General features: G+C 41.7%; 1 protein-coding gene across 2 annotated transcripts in view; it reads right to left on the bottom strand.

Moving 5' to 3' along the window:
- TMEM241 (transmembrane protein 241) overlaps positions 1-20,742 on the bottom strand; it is a 60,120-nt gene that overhangs the window by 8,673 nt on the left and 30,705 nt on the right. For both annotated transcript variants that reach the window (XM_060775168.2, XM_060775169.2), the window contains exons 12-13: positions 18,107-18,176; positions 14,967-15,060 (exon numbers count right to left, since the gene is read on the bottom strand). In XM_060775168.2, coding sequence (XP_060631151.2) covers positions 14,967-15,060; positions 18,107-18,176 — 164 coding nt within the window. The remainder of the gene's footprint in view (positions 1-14,966; positions 15,061-18,106; positions 18,177-20,742) is intronic.

Below are 20,742 nucleotides of genomic sequence, written 5' to 3'. Positions count from 1 at the left end.
GCAAATAAGAGGAAAGCCTTTTGCCAGAGATCATAGATGATGATAATCATATTCTATTCAATTTTACTCTGTTTTTCTTTCCTGATCGAGATACAAAGTGGCTTTCTTAGCCTCAACAGAGCATACTGGGCTAGATGGACCATGGATATATAATATAATATAATATAATATAATATAATATAATATAATATAATATAATATTTATAATGTTATAATGTAATGCAATATAATAATAATAATAATAATAATATGATATTATAATTATATATTTATGTTACATGTAATATCTATATAAATAAAAATGTAATGTCCGTTTGTGGGATTAACAGAACTCAAAATCCATGGGACGAATTGACACCAGATTTGGACACAAGACACCGATCAGGCCAACGAGTGACCATCAATCATAAAAACACAGCAAAAGAGACTTAAAAAGCCAAAACAATAATAATAATGAATTAAAATGTATGAGCAAAACCACACACACACACACATATACACAAACACACATGTATACACATATACACACATATACTCACAAAGCACATATATACAGACTGGGCCACAGCAAGTCCCGACTGGGGACAGCTAGTTCCTAATAATATATAATATATTGTGTGTGTGTCTATCTATCTATCTATCTATCTATCTATCTATCTATCTATCTATCTATATATCTTGTAAGCCGCTCTGAGTCTCCTTCGGGGTGAGAAGGGCGGCATATAAATGTCAAAAATAAATAAATAAATGTATAAGCTGTTGTCCATATTCCTATTAGAGACTGGAGTATCCCAGAGTCTCTTTAAGAAAATATCAAGTCAAAAGCTGCTGATATGAAAAAAATGCCTTCAACAACTACTACCACAGTAGCTCTTGACTAAATAACTATTTCTTACTATCTGACTGGAGATTACAATAGTTGTAAATTAATATCTGGATGGCACTGGGATGAAAAGACTATCCATTCACTATTGTTTTAGACAGAAATATGGATGCTCCAGAGCTCCATATATGTGTGTGTGTGTGTGTATACACATACATATATATCACAGTATTTAAAAACTCTAAAATCAGGAAAGTAAATAAAGAGCAACAGGGGAATTCCAGAGAGGAAACCATCAGGGCCAGCTAACACCTCCCAACAAAGGATTCCCCCCAGGCAGGAAGCAGCCAGGCTTTGAAGCTGCAAGGCCATTCAACGCTAATCAAGCTTGTCAATTGCAACAGTCACACTTGCCTCAAACAGATAAGAGTTCTTTCTCCCACCCTGGACATTCCACAGATATATTAACCTCACTTGCCTAGTTTCCAACAAACCCCACAACCTCTGAGAATGCCTACCATAGATGTGAGTGAAACGTCAGGAGAGAATGCTTGATATACAGCCTGGAAAACTCACAGCAACTGCATATATCTATGTATGCATGCTCGGAAAAAAATGCAGCTGTTTGTTGTTGTTCATTTGTTCAGTCGTCTCCGACTCTTCGTGACCTCATGGACCAGCCCACGCCAGAGCTCCCTGTCGGCCGTCACCACCCCCAGCTCCTTCAAGGTCAGTCCAGTCACTTCAAGGATGCCATCCATCCATCTTGCCCTTGGTCGGCCCCTCTTCCTTTTGCCTTCCACTTTCCCTACCATAATTGTCTTCTCTAGGCTTTCCTGTCTCCTCATGATGTGGCCAAAGTACTTCAACTTTGTCTCTACTATCCTTCCCTCCAATGAGCAGTTGGGCTTTATTTCCTGGAGGATGGACTGGTTGGATCTTCTCGCAGTCCAAGGCACTCTCAGAACTTTCCTCCAACACCACAGCTCAAAAGCATCTATCTTCCTTCGCTCAGCCTTCCCTAAGGTCCAGCTCTCACATCCGTAGGTGACTACAGGGAATACCATGGCTTTGACTATGCGGATCTTTGTTGCCAGTCTGATATCTCTACTCTTTACTATATTATCGAGACTGGACATTGCTCTCCTCCCAAGAAGTAAGCGTCTTCTGATTTCCTGGCCACAGTCTGCGTCTGCAGTAATCTTTGCGCCTAGAAATACAAAGTCTGTCACGGCCTCCACATTTTCTCCCTCTATTTTCCAGTTGTCAATCATTCTTGTTGCCATAATCTTGGGTTTTTTTATGTTTAGCTGCAACCCGGCTTTTGCGTTTTCTTCTTTCACCTTGATTAGAAGGCTCCTCAGCTCCTCCTTGCTTTCGGCCATCAGAGTGGTGTCATCTGCATATCTGAGGTTGTTAATGTTTCTTCCAGCAATTTTCACCCCAGCTTTGCATTCATCAAGCCCCGCACATCGCATGATGTGTTCTGCATACAAGTTAAAAAGGTTGGGTGAGAGGATGCAGCCTTGCCGTACGCCTTTCCCAATCTTGAACCAGTCTGTTGTTCCGTGGTCAGTTCTTACTGTTGCTACTTGGTCCTTGTACAGATTCCTCAGGAGAGAGACAAGGTCTATGTATGCATGCTAGGAAAAAATGCAGCTGTACAATCTAAAATAATCCGATTCAAAGCACATGAGAACATTGTAGAAACACCCTCTCATGCTGATGCATGACTTTCAAGATCAGTTTGAGTTTGGACTAAAACGATGCAGTCAAACCAAGGCAGGATATTGCAAAATGGAATTGGGATATAGCTTTCTTGCAGGTTCAGCCTAAGATTCAAACAGTATGTGTTAATTAAAATGGCCCGAGTATGAACAGTTTCAACAAAATCCTAGAGGAATTGCAAAAATGCAGCTCTATATAGCAATTAAAAAGAAGCCCCACCCCGCCTAGACTTTGATTTTAGCCCTTTGAAACAAGCCATTGTATGATTTCCCTTCTGGGATGTCACTGGCCTTTGTGTTCCTAGTTAAAATTAAGGCACGTCACATTATTTACAACACTTTCAGTGCAGATTTTCTATTTTTAAACCATGCATTGTTGGTAATCTCCATTTCATTTGAATCAGTTACTGGTTCCCTGGCTAACTGAACTACGGCGCTAACTCTTGCTGAAAAGGCCACATATGTTTAATTTCCCTTTCTCCAGCTTGTTTTGATGTGATGCAGAATCACAGGAGTACCAGAGAGAAAGGGCCTTGGAAAGAATGTTCAGAAGCAAGAAACACTCTTATGCTAAAAACGTATTTATTTATTTATTTTTATCGTGTCATCAGCAACCATTGTATTACAGAGCAAAACAAACACAGAGATTAAAAAGAAAAAAGAAAGAAAGTAAAAAAACCACTCAGATTTTGCAAATTTGGTATTTGGTTAAATGTCCTTTGACCAGTATCTGGCCACTTGGAGTGCCTCTGGGGTTGCCGCAAGAAGGTCCTCCATCGTGCACGTGGCAGGGCTCAGGGTGCATTGCAGGTGGTCAGTGGTTTGTTCTTCTCCGCACTCGCAAGCCGAGGATTCCACCCTGTAGCCCCATTTCTTAAGATTGGCTCTGCATCTCGTGGTGCCAGAGCGCAATCTGTTCAGCGCCTTCCAAGTCGCCCAGTCTTCTGAGTGCCCAGGGGGGAGTCTCTCATCTGGTATCACCCATGAATTGAGGTGCTGGGTTTGGGCCTGCCACTTTTGGACTCTCGCTTGCTGGGGTGTTCCAGCGAGTGTCTCTGTAGATCTAAGAAAACTATGTCTTGATTTAAGTCGTTGACGTGCTGGCTGATACCCAAACAGGGGATGAGCTGGAGATGTCTCTGCCTTGGTCCTTTCACTATTGGCTGCTACTTCCCGGCGGATGTCAGGTGGTGCAATACCGGCTAAGCAGTGTAATTTCTCCAGTGGTGTGGGTCGCAGACACCCTGTGATAATGCGGCATGTCTCATTAAGAGCCACATCTACTGTTTTAGTGTGGTGAGATGTGTTCCACACTGGGCATGCATACTCAGCAGCAGAGTAGCATAGCGCAAGGGCAGATGTCTTCACTGTGTCTGGTTGTGATCCCCAGGTTGAGCCAGTCAGCTTTCGTATGATGTTGTTTCTAGCGCCCACTTTTTGTTTGATGTTCAGGCAGTGCTTCTTGTAGGTCAGAGCACGGTCCAAAGTGACTCCCAGGTATTTGGGTGCGCTGCAATGCTCCAGTGGGATTCCTTCCCAGGTAATCCTCAGAGCTCGGGATGCTTGTCTGTTCTTAAGGTGAAAGGCGCATGTCTGTGTTTTAGATGGATTAGGGATCAGTTGGTTTTCCCTGTAATAGGCAGTGCTAAAAACTAATAATAATAATAATAATAATAATAATAATAATAATAATAATAAAGCATTGACTTCTGTTCTTGAAAAGTGTTTGGAAGCTACATCTCGTAATGTAAAATGCAGCAATTATATCAGTGTTGGGTATGCATTTTAGAGACAGTTAACCCTGGTTTTACAAGAACTTCCAATTTATTTCCAAGTTTCGTTCAAGATATGACTTGAAGATACATAACAAGGAGAGTCAAAACACATCTCTCTCTCTCTCTCTCTCTCTCTCTCTCTCTCTCTCTGTGTGTGTGTGTATTCTCCACATTTCTGGAATGGTTGAAGGGTGGACCTTATGCAACTGAGCACTTCATTTATTCTCCAGTTAAGGTGATTTTTCCTATTTCTTAACTAGGGGATTTTGGCCTGCATAAATAGGATCATATTGTCTAGATCCAGGGAAGTCATGCTGCCTTAGTTAAACCACACCTGGAATACTGTGTCCAATTCTGGGCACCTCAATTGAAGGAAGATGTTGACAAACTGGAATGTGTCCAGATGAGGGCAACTAAAATGATAAAGGGTCTGGAGAACAAGACCTATGAGGAGCGGCTTAAAGAGCTGGGCATGTTTAGCCTGCAGAAGAGAAGGCTGAGAGGAGACATGGTGGCCATGTATAAATATGTGAGGGGAAGTCATAGGGAGGAGGGAGCAAGCTTGTTTTCTGTAGCCTGGAGATTAGAACACGGAACAATGGCTTCAAACTACAGGAAAGGAGATTCCACCTGAACATCAGGAAGAACTTCCTAATTGCGAGAGCTGTTCAGCAGTGGAACTCTTGCCCCAGAGCGTGGTGGAGGCGCCTTCTTTGGCTGGATGGCCATCTGTTGGGGGTGTTTTGAATGTGATTTTTCTGCTTCTTAGCAGGGGGTTGGACTGGAAGGCCCATGAGGTCTCTTACAACTCTATGGTTCTAATTATTTCCTCCATTCTCATGGAAACTTAATAACAATGCCTCTTGGTATTTGCTCTGCTGTTTGTTTTGTTGTTGTTGTTTCTTAGCTATTGTGTTTTTAACTACTTTCAATTCTATTGTGAGCTTAATAATATTTTAACTTGAACATGATGTGATTTTTGTTGTATCTCTTTTATGCTTTCTAATCTGACTTACAAAGACTGGGAAAAGGAAAAAATATAAATAATATTATAATAATACCTCAACCACTGTGTGCCTATCTGATCTATATGCATGTATGTGTTATGCTAATATCTTAGCTCTGTCTGGAAGCAAGTATGAATGACCTGCATCGGTGCATTAACTGCATTATTTGCATTTAAATTATCCTACAGAGGAGCATTGGGAAGAGTGAGAAAGGGCAATTTTTATTGATGTGTGGGTGGTCTAGGGCTTGTTCTGCTGCATTGAAAGAAAATCCAATAAAATATTTTTTTAAGAGGGAGAAAGAAGGGAAAAGTCAATGGACAAATGTCCAGCGCATGACAACAGGATAAGCACAGGACATCACAACTGATAAGATGCAAGTCTTGAGTAAATAAAACCAATTTAATATATTTTCATAGCAATTAGCTTTTGACCCAGCCTTCAAAAATCACATAACGCACAGCAAAAATGTCAGTGTTCATTGAACCAAAGTCCCCTTCAAATCCTCCCTCACAAGATATCCTTTGTGTGTTCCAATGGTCAGCAAATTGAATGTTATTTTCATTCACAAATTTCTAGTATTTCTAGTATTAGCTCTTCAAGTGAGCAGTGGTTCCCAACCTTTTTTTTTTTTTACCAGGGGCCACCTTGACCAGGGACCACCCTCCAACATTAGTACCAAAAGAGTTGCGAATCAGTTTTTGGTCAACTTTAGATTCGGTTTGGTTATTTGGGGTGCTGATTCAGAAAACCGTATTGGATAATTCACATAATTTCTAGTTTCTGATACAGAACATATGCCATCCAGTAGTCACCATCAGCTCACAAACAGAAAACCATATTTAATAATCTGGAGCTGATGTGGTAGAAGTAATCTTTCGTGGGTAGTCAACCTCTTCCCCTCCAACATCCCCGTTGCCTCGGCACTATAAGAGGGTTTCGTGAGATAGGTTGCATTGTTGCTGCGTGGTTTCAAGGCAACGGTGTATTAATGGTAAGGTCATGGACCATATTTTCTTTCTTGCGAACCACTGATGGTCCACAGATCATCATATTATATGCTATTGGTCATGAAAATGACAACGGGGAAAAATAAGCTCCTATTTAAGAAGCAGCTAATATAGATATGCACCTTCTGCAGTTGACACAGTGTATGTATATCTTGAACGTGGGTCCCTTTGTCTAGATGCAAAAAATAGTTATGAGGCTCCTTCCTCTCTGACAGAAGAAACCAGAGGGAAATCTGATTTTTTTTCTTGTGTCAGGAGCGACTTAAGAAACTGCAAGTTGCTTCTGGTGTGAGATAATTGGCCATCTGCAAGGACATTGCCCAAGGGGCACCCAGATGTTTTGATGTTTTATCCTTGTGGGAGGCTTCTCTCATATCCCCGCATGGGGAGCTGAAGCTGACAGAGGGAGCTCATCCATGCTCTCCCCGGATTAGAACCTGCAACTTGTCTGTCTTCAGTCCCTGCCAGCACAAGGGTTTAACCCATTGTGCCACCGGGGGCTCCAGAGAAATCTGATGAGCCCAAAGAGACCTTCATGTGAAGTAAATGTGCTTTATACAACTGGGTTCCACCAGTAGCAGCCCCATCACAACCGCACCGCATGCCATTCTTAAATTTTACATTCCACTGTACGGCAATAATTTGCTGTAAAGTCCAGTTTTTGCTCCTCCTCCTGCATCACCAATGGAAAATCTCTCAGACACGCTGAGTATGTGAAGTCAACCACAGCAAAGCCTGATGAAAATTCTAGTCAAAATAGCAACACGATAACAGAACTGCCAACATGTTCTTCGAAACTATCAATAATAGCACACAAGAAATTGTTCTTATCTGGCACTGAACTGCAATCATTTGGAATGGAAACAGCCTTGGAAACAGCACAAGAAAGTGAATAACACTTTGTCTGTTTTAATGCACCAATAAAAAATAGCATGTTTTCTACAAATGACTCTGCTATCTTTAGAAATAACTTCATACATTTGGGAATATTTAGCTATGACAATTTTCCAGTTCTAATTTCATGTCTCAGCTCATGGCTCCGCTGGGATGACATTATTTTAAACAATAACAACAACAACATAGGATTCCCAAGGCCATATGGAAGAGTGTTTTGTTGAGTCCATGTCATATGCCCCTTCCAGCAAAAGCTCGGATTCTGCCACTTTTATGGAGTGTTCCTGCTGCTTCTCAGATGATGTAATGGAAGAGAAATTGGGATCTTGTTTTATTATAACAGAAAGGAGGAAGAGAAACAGTGGTTCTTCAACACTTTAATTTTCCCATTAACAAACAGATTGGCTGAATAACTATAATATGAAATGTATAGTATGCTGGGTGAAAAAACACATTTGCAATCCAGGATTCATGGTGTATCAGAGTAAGGAACATTTGTCCCATCAATTGTTTTGGACTTCAGCTTCAAGAAGATATGGGGTATTACATACTTACTTACTTGGGCGATCCCACGTAACCCAAAAGATGATGGTCGTCCAAGTGTAGTGACTTGGTGGTAGGTCTGTAGGTGGCTGTGGAGACCTATTCTTGATCTGCATGTTCTCCCATAGTGAGGACATCAGTTTCCAAGGGGAAGGCAGTCCTGGTCAGGGTTGGCTTGATGCGCTTTCCTCTTGGCACGTTTCTCCTTTTCAACCTCCATTTGTATCTCTTCAAATTCTGTAGCACTGCTGGTCACAGCAAGGGCCAAGGGTCAGGGCTTCCCAGTTATCGGTGTCTATCTCACAGTTTTAATGTTGGCTTTAAGCCCATCTTTAAATCTCTTTTCCTATCCACCAACATAACATTTTCTGTTCTTGAGTTGGGAGTATAGTAACTGCTTTGGGAGAAGGTGATCGGCCATTTGGACAACATGGCCAGTCCAGTGCAGTTGATGGTGTAGGAGCGTTGCTTCAAAGCTGGTGGTCTCTGCTTCTTCCAGTATGCTGGCATTTGTCTGCCTGTATTCCCAAGAGATTTGCAAGATTTTTCAGAGGCAACTCTGATGGAATTGTTCCAGGAGTTAAGTGTGACGTCTGTAGACAGTCCATGTTTCACAGGCGTATAGCAGGGTTGGAAAGACAATAGCTTTATAAACAAGCACCTTGGTCTCCTTACGGATGCCTCGATCCTCAAACACTCTCTGCTTCATTTGGAAAAATGCTGCACTCGCAGAGCTCAGGCGGTGTATTTCAGGGTCAATGTTGACTTTTGTAGTGAGGTGGCTACCATGTCTTGAGGGTAGCACCAAGGTAGCAGACCTTGAGGGTAGCACCAAGGTAGCAGAAATGGTCAACATTTTCACATGTTTCATCATTAAGCTATAAGTCTGGCATTGCAAGGGAATTGGCTGGTGCCTGCTAGATGAGCCCTTTAGTTTTTTCGATGTTCAATGAGAGGTCGAACTTCTCATGTGTTTCTGCAAAGGTGTTTAGAGTGGCTTGTAGGTCTTCTTCTCAATGTGCACAGACTATGTTATCATCAGCATATTGGAGTTCTATAACAGATGTTGTGACCTTAATTTTGGCTTTCAATCTGCTGAGGTTAAATAGCTTGCCATCTGTCCAATAGATTATTTCCACTCCGGTGGGAAACTTCCCATCGAGATGAAATATCATAGTGATGAAGATGGAAAATAAGGTTGGGGCAATAATACATGAGGAGTGTGGTCCAATGGACAAGAACTATAGAAATAGTAGCTCAAAATATTGGGAAAGTGACTCCCCCCCCCCCCCCGGCATGTATTCTAGATGAGGACATGATCCCATCCAGACATTTTCTTCCCTCCTCATCACAATGGAAGGGTCCAGTCTTCAAATGCAAAGGACTTCATACATCTTAGGCAGCCATTCCCTACTTGGCATTCTCTATGGCCAATGGTTAGGCTGGCGCTGATTAGGTGAAGGGGACTGGCCAAAAATAATGTGGTATTTTACTGTAGCTCTCCAAATTCCACTGAGCACCATGGACACTGGCCATGCTGGCTCAAGTGCCCTCGTCATTTACAGTCCAAAAATAACTTCCCAACACTGAGTCTTAATCTATATATGCTTTCACAGTAGGTTTGAATGCTACCCTCAAGACTTTGAGGACACATTGGGGTACCAGGCATGAAACTGGACACAGCCAAAACAACTTAATCCCATGACTTTCACCCACCTGGGAATTTGGGTAATGCAAACAAAGTCTGAAAGTGATTTTCCAGTTCTGAATTGACAACCAGCTTCTTAAGATCTATTATGTTATTGGCATAGCAACTAAAATAGTCTCTAGTGGGAGGAGGACCTGAAAGAGATAGCACAAGGGTGACCTACCACCCTTCCTTTGTTCAAGCCTGTTGTCCTCACTGCAATTCTCCCTGCCTCATCACCATCTTAATCTCCAACTGCACTAAGAGGCACAGGACAGAAGAATAGCTTTTCAGGTAAGATTTTCAAGCAAGCATAAACACTTGAAAAGCATACAGCTTGAAAAGAAGTCTAGGTTATGGTCCTGAAGACAATTTTCTTTGAAGAATGTTGGTTGCAAATTTATGTACAATTTTAAAATATTCTAAGATAGCATATCCTTTTGTGCTCAGTTCAGTAAACATCTGGAATTTGCACTTGCAAATTTGCAATGGAAATTGTTCCCAGACCAATATTTGTTATTCTTTCCATTCATTCACAGTTATGTCTATGAATCATTGTTCAACTTAAGATATTTATATTTGGGGCGTTTAAGAGCAAGAGACTAAATAAAAATACTGGCGTGCCAAGGTGCGGATGGAAAGGAATCTATTTTGCAGAACATAATTTTCAATGGGACGTTTAAATTTGAGAGATCATGGAATTTACTCCCACTCTTGCCTAGGGAAGTAAAAATGAAATTCATTGGAAGGAATGTAGAAGCAGAAAAAGGAGTTAAACGGATTCATATTCTGGTCACATAAATTGAGATCTGAGATGACCAGAATATTACAGTGGTTTGAGTGCTGGATTAGGATTCTGAGAAAACAGAGTTCAAATCTATGGATGGAAGGAGTTCAACTCCCTCTGAATCTGACCAAGAATACCGCATGATAGCTTTATTTCTAGGCTGTCAAAAGTCAGAAATGACCAGAAGGTCTGGGAGTGTAGGGCCATCGGGACTCTGCCACCACACCTCCTCCATCCGGCGAGTCTGCGCCTGGCCGTGGGGTGCAGTAGATGGGTGCGCCGATGAGCCGCTATCCCCATACCCCCAGAGGACGGACATGTCCCAATCCGAGGTGGCGCAAGGTGGGGCTGTTTTCCTCATGCCTGCCATGTCCGTCGGGTCTTTGCCGGACATGGAGCACGGTGGTCGTGCTTGGGATGCTCCCATCCCATACTCGTGAGGTGCCAAAAACTGCCCCTGGTGGCACAGTGGGTTAAACCCTTGTGCCAGCAGGACTGAAGACCAACAGGTTGCAGGTTCGAATCCGGGGACAGTGCGGATGAGCTCCCTCTGTCAACTCTAGCTCCCCATGCAGGGGCATGAGAGAAACCTCCCACAAGGTTGATAAAACATCAAAATATTTGGGCATTCCCTGGGTAACGTCCTTGCAGACAGCCAATTCTCTCACACCAGAAACAACTTGCAGTTTCTCAAGTTGCTCCTGATACGAAAAAACCAAAACAAAACAGAAGGTACAGAACAACTATAACTATTGTTTGAGCATTGGTCATGAAGGCATCTACTTAATTCATGCCACTCAACCTAGACTTTTCAGTTTCCTTCAACCTGGGCACTGTATTTTCAACACACGAGTGGTCATAATGCTGAGGAAACCTGCATATCACAAATGGTGTCAGTAGGCGGTAGCTGTCACTATATGTTAAGAGAGAATTATTTCTTCATTGTTGCTATAGGTTACATATATATATTCTTAGTATTATTTTTTTAAGTCCTGTCTTTTTCACAGCCCAATGACTGAAGGCAGCTTACAAAATTAAAGAAGAGAGAGATCAGAGTTATAATCAGTAAAAACATGTGCACACATGCCTATTAAAGTAGTCTGATGACTTATGGTGACCCCCATGAATTTCATAGGTCTTCTAAGGCAAGGAATATTCAGAGATTGTTTCGCCAGTTCCTTCTTCTGAAATATAGCCTATAGGACAGGTTTACTCTTTTGCAAGCCCATCAATAAATACATGTGTTGCCCTTCAAGAAATACAACTTGTGCTGCGTGCATATACCTTCAAATTGCTTGTTGAACCCATGAATTTCATCAGCTTTTCTTAAATAAGGAACCATCAGAGGTGGTTCTCCCAGTATCTTCCTTTGAAACATAGCTTATGACACCCAGTATTCATTGACAGTAAAGGTAAAGGTTTCCCCTGACATTAAGTCTAGTCATGTCCAAATGATGCTCATCTCAATTTCTAAGCTGAAGAGCTGGTGTTGTTCATAGACACCTCCTAAGTCATGTCACCGTTGCCTTCCCGCAGAAGCAGTACCTATTGATGTAGTCATATTTGAAGACAACTGAAGATCTGGCTCTGGGGCCAGACATTCGATTAGAGGCCAGCGGCAATAGGAAAAGGAAATTTGGATTTTGTGACATGGATTCTCCCGGTTCAGCTTGGTTTTTACTGGCACGTTATTAATCTATCTATTAATTTATTGTTAAATTTTACTGATGTTGTACAATGTTTTAAAATGAATTTATTGTGAATTGTCATTTTTATGGTATTTATGCTGTTAGCATCCTCTGATGCTCATGTGAGGCCGTGCTGTGTCCCCCCTTGTGGTGAGAAGGGCGGAATATAAATATTTAAAATAATAAAACAATAATAATAATTTGCATGTTTTTGAACTGCTAGGTTGGCAGAAGCTGGATCTAACAGCAGGAGCGCACCCCGCTCCCCAGATTCGAACTGCCAACTTTTGTCAGCAAGTTCAGCAGCTCAGCGGTTTAACCCGCTGTGCCACTAGGAGGCCCTTTATTGATGGTATCCCATGCAAATACTAAATAGGACTGACGCTAAATACTTGACTCAATCCCATGCCTTTGGGGCATTTAGGCCCCCAGCAAAAGAATGTAAAAACAATGAAACTGTTAACAGAATTAAAAACAATTTTAAAGAATCTAATCCACCACATCTCACAAATATTTGGAAAGAAAATCAAAAGAGTACATCTTGATTTTGCCAAATGACAGGCACTAGATTCACTTGTAGGCAAACTCTGCTGTAGCCTCCCATTATTTCATAGACCCTCAGGCTCTCTTTGGCACTCATTTGTATTGCTCACCATTTCATATAAGGGATGCCATGAGCGACAGCCTATAATGATGATGACAAGGGATGCCATCTTACTATGGGATTTGAGAAGCCACAGATTTTTGTACCCATGGGGATCATGGAAACAAATCCCAGTGCATACCAAGTGAACTATAACTGCCTTCTCTGACTTAATTTCTAGGCAGTTTAACTTACACTACAAGTCTTTGTATATAAACTGGTTGTGCTGTATAAAGTAGTGATCGCTACCACTACTTGTGCTGACCGAACATAGCCATACCACATACTTCTACGAGTAGCATGTTAAGATCCAACTTCCAACACCTACACGTTTTCCTGGACATTTTCTTGAGGTAACTGTGGAACTGATCTATTTAAAGCCTTTTTGTAAATAAAATAAAATAAAAATAAAAGAATTTATGTTATGATTAATTTTTTCCCATTTTTCCATTTTCTCTCTGATCTCAGACTCTCAAACTAAGACGACCCTTTTGTGGGAAAGATTCCTACCAATCTTTTATTTTTAAATATCGAAGTGCACACATCAATTTTGTCAATAAACTCAATGATTATATCAGACACCACGGTGTTGTTATGGAGACTGTTTAGAAGACTTTGCAGCAGTTCCAGTGCCAGATAATTAATGCTGGATGCTACAAAGCTATTATCAGGTTGTCTCTATGGAAACAAACCAAAAGCCTACACTTACAGTTGCAACAAGGAACTTGCATCAATCCTTTTCTCCACATCCTCTTCAGATATTGAAATGGAACAACAGCTGTGCTGTCAAATTTTGATTGACTATAATTTACTATGTCTATATCTTGAATTAGAACGGGAATTTAAGACCAGCAGTATCTGAAGAGCCAAAGTTCACCTGCTCAATGTATCTATTTCCTGGTCCCAGCACAGGGCTGAAACAAAATAGTTTTAGGTCTGGTCAGAACCTGGATGGGAAACCAACTGGGAAATCTATAAATTTACCTTGGAGTGAAAATCACTGAATTCAGTGGGTCTTAGTTCAGGTTGGGTATGCATATGAGTGCACCAAGATGAGAAGCTGAATCAAGATAGCAGGATTTCCACTCTCACACCCATTTTGTTGAGTAGGGAACTTGTAGCTTCCGATTCCATGGGGCGGTGAGTTTTAGCACAACATTTAAATGGGCTCTCCCAATTGCTAATGTTGTCTTTAAAATAAGTTCAATATCTTAGATAGATCATTGAACATTAGGGCCAGGGCATACAACGTGTTCATTCTGACATGGAAGCAAGCCACCAGTTGCCACTGAGTCTCAGAATATTGAAAAAGAGAAAAGTAAAGGGATGCTCACAGGCTTCCTATCCTTCTCTCTTTCTTTCCTTCCTTCCTCCTTCCATCCTTCCCTTCCTTCCTTACCTCCCTCTTTCTCCTTCCCTCCTTACTTCCCTTCCACCCCTTTGTCCTTCCTTCCCTCTTTCCTCCCTCCTTCCCTCTCTCCCTCTTTTTCCTTCCTTCCTTTGTTACTTCCCCCTTTTGTCTTTCCTTTCCTCTCTATTTCCACCCTCCCTTCCACCCTCCCTTCCTCCATTCCCTTCCACCCTCCCTTCCTTCCTTCCCTCCCCCCCTTTTGTCTTTCCCTCCCTCTCTCTTTCCATCCTCCCTTCCTCCATTCCCTTCCACCCTTCCACCCTTCCTTCCTTCCTTCCTTCCTTCCTTCCTTCCTTCCTTTTTTCTCTTTTTCCTTCCTCCTTTCCTCCATTACTCTAAGTCCCATCTGCTGCTTTGAGTCCCATCCTTGGAAGAAAAGTAAACAAATAATAATAATAATTCCTCCTGAGGGATGTTCAGCTGGGAAAAGAGACGGTTGAGAGGAAATATGAGAACCAGGTCTCAAGATTTTAAAGGATGTCTCATTGAGAAGAAGGAAGGGGGAAACTGACTTTCTGCTGCTCTAGAGACCAGAGCACAAGGGAGCAATGGCTTCAAATGGCAGGGAAAGAGATTCAACTGAAAAGATTAGGAAGAACTTCCTAAAACTAAGAGCTGTTATAGAGTGGCATAGGCTGGCTTGGAATGTGATGGAGTCTCCTTCTCTGGAGGCTTTCCCTCAGAGACTGTCTATCGGGAGTGCTTTGGTTGTGCCTTTTTGCATGGCAAGGGGTTGGACTGGACGGCCCTTGAGGATCTCTCCCAACTCTAGGATTCTATATCAGGAATAGGCAGTATGGGGTCTAATGGATACACTTTTTCTCTCCCATCCACATCAACACCCTCCCTCCCAGCCTGCCCACCCTGCTCCGGTCTGCCATGTGGCCCCCAAGTTAGAAATGCCTTATCTAGCTGAAAATCAAATTATCACATTTTAAACTTGATTCCAAGATGAAGTGCAATTATCTTACCTTTGCTAGGAAGCTCCAAGCTGCATACTGTCCAGCTGACGTGCTGTTTTTAAGTTTCATGGTGTGATAAGCCAGAAAGAATCCCAATACTCCACTGTAAAGGGTGATAGATAATGCCATTAGTAGGGTTCACATTTTCAATTATATATCCTTCAGGAACAATTGTTTTAATGAGGAGCAGTGAATACATTAGTTTAACCTGTGAACTCCAATGCTTAATTTTGAAAATTCTTAATGTCCTGTGTAGTTTCATAGACAGTAATGGCCTTAGAAATCCTGCTATGGCTTATTTTATGGCTATGTCTTATTTTTGGGAAAACATGGTATATTGCATCAATTCTTACAGACTCCAATCTATTTTGGAATGTTGGTAGTCTATTAAATAAAAGTCCTTCAAAACAGCTAATCCATGCTTTAAAATGCAAGCTATAATATATTGTTAAAAGAGGAACCTGACAAAAGAATTGCAGGGAGATAACAGGTACCGTATTAAAAATACAGCTTTTTAAAAAAGCTAGAAGACCATCAAAAAATCTCTACTTGGTCCCAGAAGTCATCCAACAGTGTTAGTGAGTCTCCTGGTGGGAAAATTGTAGAGCAGAAAATGTTCTTAAATGGTTTCCCACCAGCTTGTACATGAAAAGGTTTAGTAGTCAGGTCAGTTTATGTTTAATCTCTTCAATTTTTGGTCCTTAGTCTTCAGACCTTGATTTGCCTTTGGAAACAGGATAAATGCCAGTGTTTATCAACCAAGACATGTTCTAGTTATTAATTTAACTGTGCTAGCACCTTCTAGTCTATTGCTCTAAAATAGGCATGAGCAAACTTGGACCCTTCAGGTGTTTTGGACTTCAACTCCCACCATTCCTAACAGCCTCGGGCCCCTTTCTTTTCCCCCTCAGCCACTGAGGGGGAAAAGGAAAGGGCCCAAGGCTGTTAGGAATAGTGGGAGTTGAAGTCCAAAACACCTGGGAAGGCCCATGCCTGCTCTAAAAGCTATCTCAGAATTAATCTCCACTGATGTTAGTGGCATAATTTGAAACATTCATAAGGATTGTTGATTATAAGTTGATATGACTTGGTATTATATTTTTAAGAATAACATCCTGGAAGACTGGAATGGCTAAGTGTTTTGGACACACACCAATTTAGAAAGCCTTAAGGGGGGAAAAAACCCTAAACAATTATGTGGCAATTTGAGCAGTGGGAATCAATACTGTAAGTAAATTAGCAAGCGCTTTGGGCAACTTTTAATTCTCCAAGTTAAGGAGATGCTTAGAATAATAAATCCATTCCCATTATTGTGGCCACTTGTATCCCATGAGGTATTTGTTAGAGTTTTTCTCTTTTAAACAACTCCTAAAATCTGCCAAATACCATGATGCACAAGCAAATAAATCCATGCATGTGGAAGCTAATTGAGTACTGTTGTCTAATGCCTCCTAATTACTGCAAACAACACAATTTTAAAGGACTAATTGACTTATGAGTCTTTTCAGAGGTGCCTTCGGTAAATACCCTGCTATGGAAAGGCATAGGTGCTCAACACAGGACCTGCATGCGAATCCTGACACCACTGCACAGATTGATCACGGCTACAAGTCAGATTACTAAAATTGAACCTGATGAAGCAAATGGCATAACCTTAATACTAAAATTCCTAATCACAACAGAGTTGAAAGGGTGTCCCCTTCTGTACTATATAGCTGCCACTAAATTTCAGTGGCAACTGTAGTGTTGGTCTCTGTAGGGAAAGGTTATGGACTGCAGAGGTGGCAGGGCAATTGTTGGAGCCTCTCCCAATCCAAAGATGTTGCCCAACTCTGTGACACACAGAATCACTCAACAGCAGTACGTGTGAAAAAGATCTTGGAGTCCTCGTGGACAACAAGTTAAACATGAGCCAACAATGTGATGCGGCGGCTAAAAAGGCCAATGGGATTTTGGCCTGCATAAATAGGAGTATAGTGTCTAGATCCAAGGAAGTCATGCTCTCCGTCTACTCTGCCTTGGTCAGGCCACACCTGGAATCACACTGTGTCCAATTCTGGGCACTGCAATTTAAGGGAGATGTTGACAAGCTGGAATGTGTCCAGAGGAGGGCGATAAAACGATCAAGGCTCTGGAGGAGTGGCTTAAAGAGCTGGGCACGTTTAGCCTTCAGAATAGAAAGCTGAGAGGAGACATGATGAGGGCCATGGATAAAGATGTGAGGGCAAGTCATAGGAAACAGGGAGCAAGCTTGTTTTCTGCTGCCCTGGAGACTAGGACAAGGAACAATGGCTTCAAACTACAGGAAAGGGGATTCCACCGGAACATGAGGAAGAACTTCCTCACTGTGAGAGCTGTTCAACAGTGGAACTCTCTGCCCCAGAGTGTGGTAGAGGCCCCTTCTGTGGAGGCTTCTAAAAAGAGGCTGGATAGCCATCTGTCAGGGGTGCTTTGAATGCGATTTTCCTGCTTCTTCGCAGGGACTTGGACTGGATGGCCCATGAGGTCTCTTCCAACTCTATGATTTTATGATTTGAGTACCCCATAGACCAGGGGTCCTCGAACTTTTTAAACAGAGGGCCAGGTCACAGTCCCTCAAACTGTTGGAGGGCCGGATTATAATTTGAAAAAAGAATGAATGAATTCCTATGCACACTGCACATACCTTATTTGTAGTGCAAAAACACTTAAAAACAATGCAATAATTAAAATGAAAAACAATTTTAACAAATATAAACTTAGTATTTCAGTGCGAAGTGTGGGCCTGCTTTTGGCTGATGAGATAGGACTGTTGTTGTTGTTGTGTGCTTTCAAGTCATTTCAAACTTAGGCTGACCCTGAGCGAGGGCCGGGTAAATAACCTTGGAGGGCCGTATCCGGCCCTTGGGCCTTAGTTTTAGGACCCCTGCCATAGACGTTAGGAGGTATATTACATACATGTGCTTTGAGAAACCCAGCTCCAGAAGTGGGAGAAGTGGAAAAATTAAAAAATGAATTTTAGAAGCTAACTAGCACCTGTGCACCATTTTTGATTCAATTCAAAAAGCCAGGTTATGTTACAAGATTTGAAAAGGTCTCACAGTTTGAGGTCATGGTTTGTATACGCGGCAAAACATAGAAGCCCTCTGACTCAGAAACGGAAACGTTACCTGGCAAAACAACTGCTGTGAAACCTGTAAAAGTAGAGGAATGGAAATTCCAAGGCACTGAAGAGATCACCTGCGGAAATAAGTGAATAAATGTTTGTTTGGGGGTTTTTGGGGGGGGGGGGTGGCAGAAATACGAACAGTTAAATTTCTATATATGGTTACTGAACTAGCAGCTGCTGGTTTCAACACAAGCATTTAATAGCTAGCCATTAGCTTAGACAGCAACCAGTTCCCAATCCTTTTAAGAAGAACCTGATTCTTAAAATCAGTTCAGAAATTGGTTACAAGGAAGTGTGCATTTAGTGAACACATTTCTAATTGATAAACAATCCTGTTGGATATTGCAGTTTCTAATGGAAAGGCATGAGATCAATCCATCGTGTTTATATTTCTGGTCATGAGGGATTAATTTGCTTCCACTGAATACATTAATTTCTCACTATGCTACAGGAAACACTTGTAGGTATTGGCTGTTTCCCTCGATAAATCTGAATTACGGTAGAAAGAAGAAAAGAAAATAAACTTTCAAAATAAAGAAAGACACATTTAAGCATGTGTAGTAATCTTTAAGTAATCGACTATGGACACGGTTAAGAATAAATCGAATAAAGGGAATCAACTTCAACTACATTTGTTGTGCAAAAGATATTTGTGCTCCTGAGAGCCACTGTGGTCTATTAGCTGGAGCACTGGAATATGAATTTGTAGACCTGGGTTCAAATCCCCTTTCTGTTAAGGAAGCCCACTAGGTGATTTGGGCATTCTCTCTCAGACTCACAGGAAGGGCAAAGGCAAACTATCTCTTAACAAATCAGGCCAAGAAAACCCTATGATAGGATCACAGTAAAGAAATGACTTTAAGATACACAACAAAAAGGGACAATAATATTCTATGTTAAGGGAGTCGCGGTAGTTCAGTGGGTTAAACCCTTGTGCCGGCTGAACTGCTGACTTGAACGTCGGCAGTTCGAATCAGCGAGATGGGGTGAGTTTCTGTGTGTCAGCCCCAGCTTCCCATGCGAGGACATGAGAGAAGCTTCCCATAGGATGGTAACACAACAGGGCATCCCCTGGGCAACGTCTCTGTAGACGGCCAACTTTCTCACATCAGAAGCGACTTGCAGTATTCCCAAATCACTTCTGATTCAATAAAAAATATTATATGTTCTCTGAAACAACCTATATAAATGTCACCTGCAAGGGCATATGCACAATTTCAGCTAATATGGGATCCCTATCCCAGGTTTGCTGAGATCATAAAAAATGAAGGAGTGGAGGATTTAAAAGGAAACAACTGATGGGCAGGAACAAGAAGTGGTTGCCTTTTTAAACTTATTTTTTTATATATTCAATTAATACTCTGTTTTTCTCATTAGATGAGCTCCATGATGGCTGGACACATGTTTCCTTCTCCTGAGCAAAACTCTGTCTCAGGAGGGATTAAAATCAATACATTAACAAAGGGATTATTAGTTGATGAGATTAAGCTATCCCTGCCGACTGATACACTATATTTTTGCCTTGGACACAAGCAAGTAAAAACATAGCTTTGTTTTTTCCAATATGAAATGGCTCAAAGGCCTTTTACACATATATTAAATTGCTATGCTAAGACATCTGTGTTACTTCACAACCATTTCCTCTTTTAAAAAGCCACAATTAAGGCAATCAACTGATGTTTGTGTCTCTTGTACTTCTTTTCCCAACGTCAATGCTAATCAAGGTGGCCAGTTGCTATATCCACACTTGCCTCAAACTGCCAAGAGTTCTTTCTCCCACCCTGGACATTTCACAGACACATAAACCTCACTTGCCTAGTCTCCAACAAACCTCTCAACCTCTGAGGATGCCTGCCATAGATGTGGGTGAAACATCAGGAGAGAATGCTTCTAGAACATGGCCATACATCCTGGAAAACTCACAGCACTCCAATCAACTAATGTTTGTGTCTCTTGTACTTATTTTCCATGTCTTCCTCCGACTCAATCATGGACATACATATTGGCCACCATGTCTCTGGTAAAGTGGGCTACCTCTCCCCAAAACCTCATGCCAAACAAAACATGTTGGCCACTAGATCCTTTAGACCTGTAACATGCGAGTGAATCAGGCATTAAAACTGCATAATACAGTCCCCTCCGGAACCAGCCTGGGTTATGGAGCCTGAATTATATTTCTTCTGTCCTTGGATGTTTCAGCAACATTTTTCATTCTTTTAATTAATTAGCTAAGTCTTTCTTTGGACAAGGGCAGGAAGGAGAGAAATATCTAATGCAGTGGCGCAGTGGGTTAAACCCTTGTGCCGGCAGGACTGAAGACCAACAGGTCAGAGGTTCAAATCTGGGGAGACCATGGATGAGTTCCCTCTGTCAGCTCCAGCTCCAGCTCCCCATGTGGGGACATGAGAGAAGCCTCCCACAAGGATGTTAAACATCAAAATATCCGGGCATCCTCTGGGCAACATCCTTGCAGACGGCCAATTCTTTCACACCAGAAGCGACTTGCAGTTTCTCAAGTTGCTCCTGACACACACAAAAAAGAAAAGAAAATCTAACCCCTCCCCTTAATATTTATATTAGATTGGCAGAAGGGAGAAAGCTGGGCTCTCCTTTTGAAATGATTTATAGCAATCCCAA

This window comes from Anolis sagrei, chromosome 4, assembly GCF_037176765.1.
Source record: "Anolis sagrei isolate rAnoSag1 chromosome 4, rAnoSag1.mat, whole genome shotgun sequence".
NCBI lineage: Eukaryota > Metazoa > Chordata > Lepidosauria > Squamata > Dactyloidae > Anolis > Anolis sagrei.
Note: the sequence above shows the minus strand (reverse complement) of the source record. Positions and strands in the feature narration are given on the sequence as shown.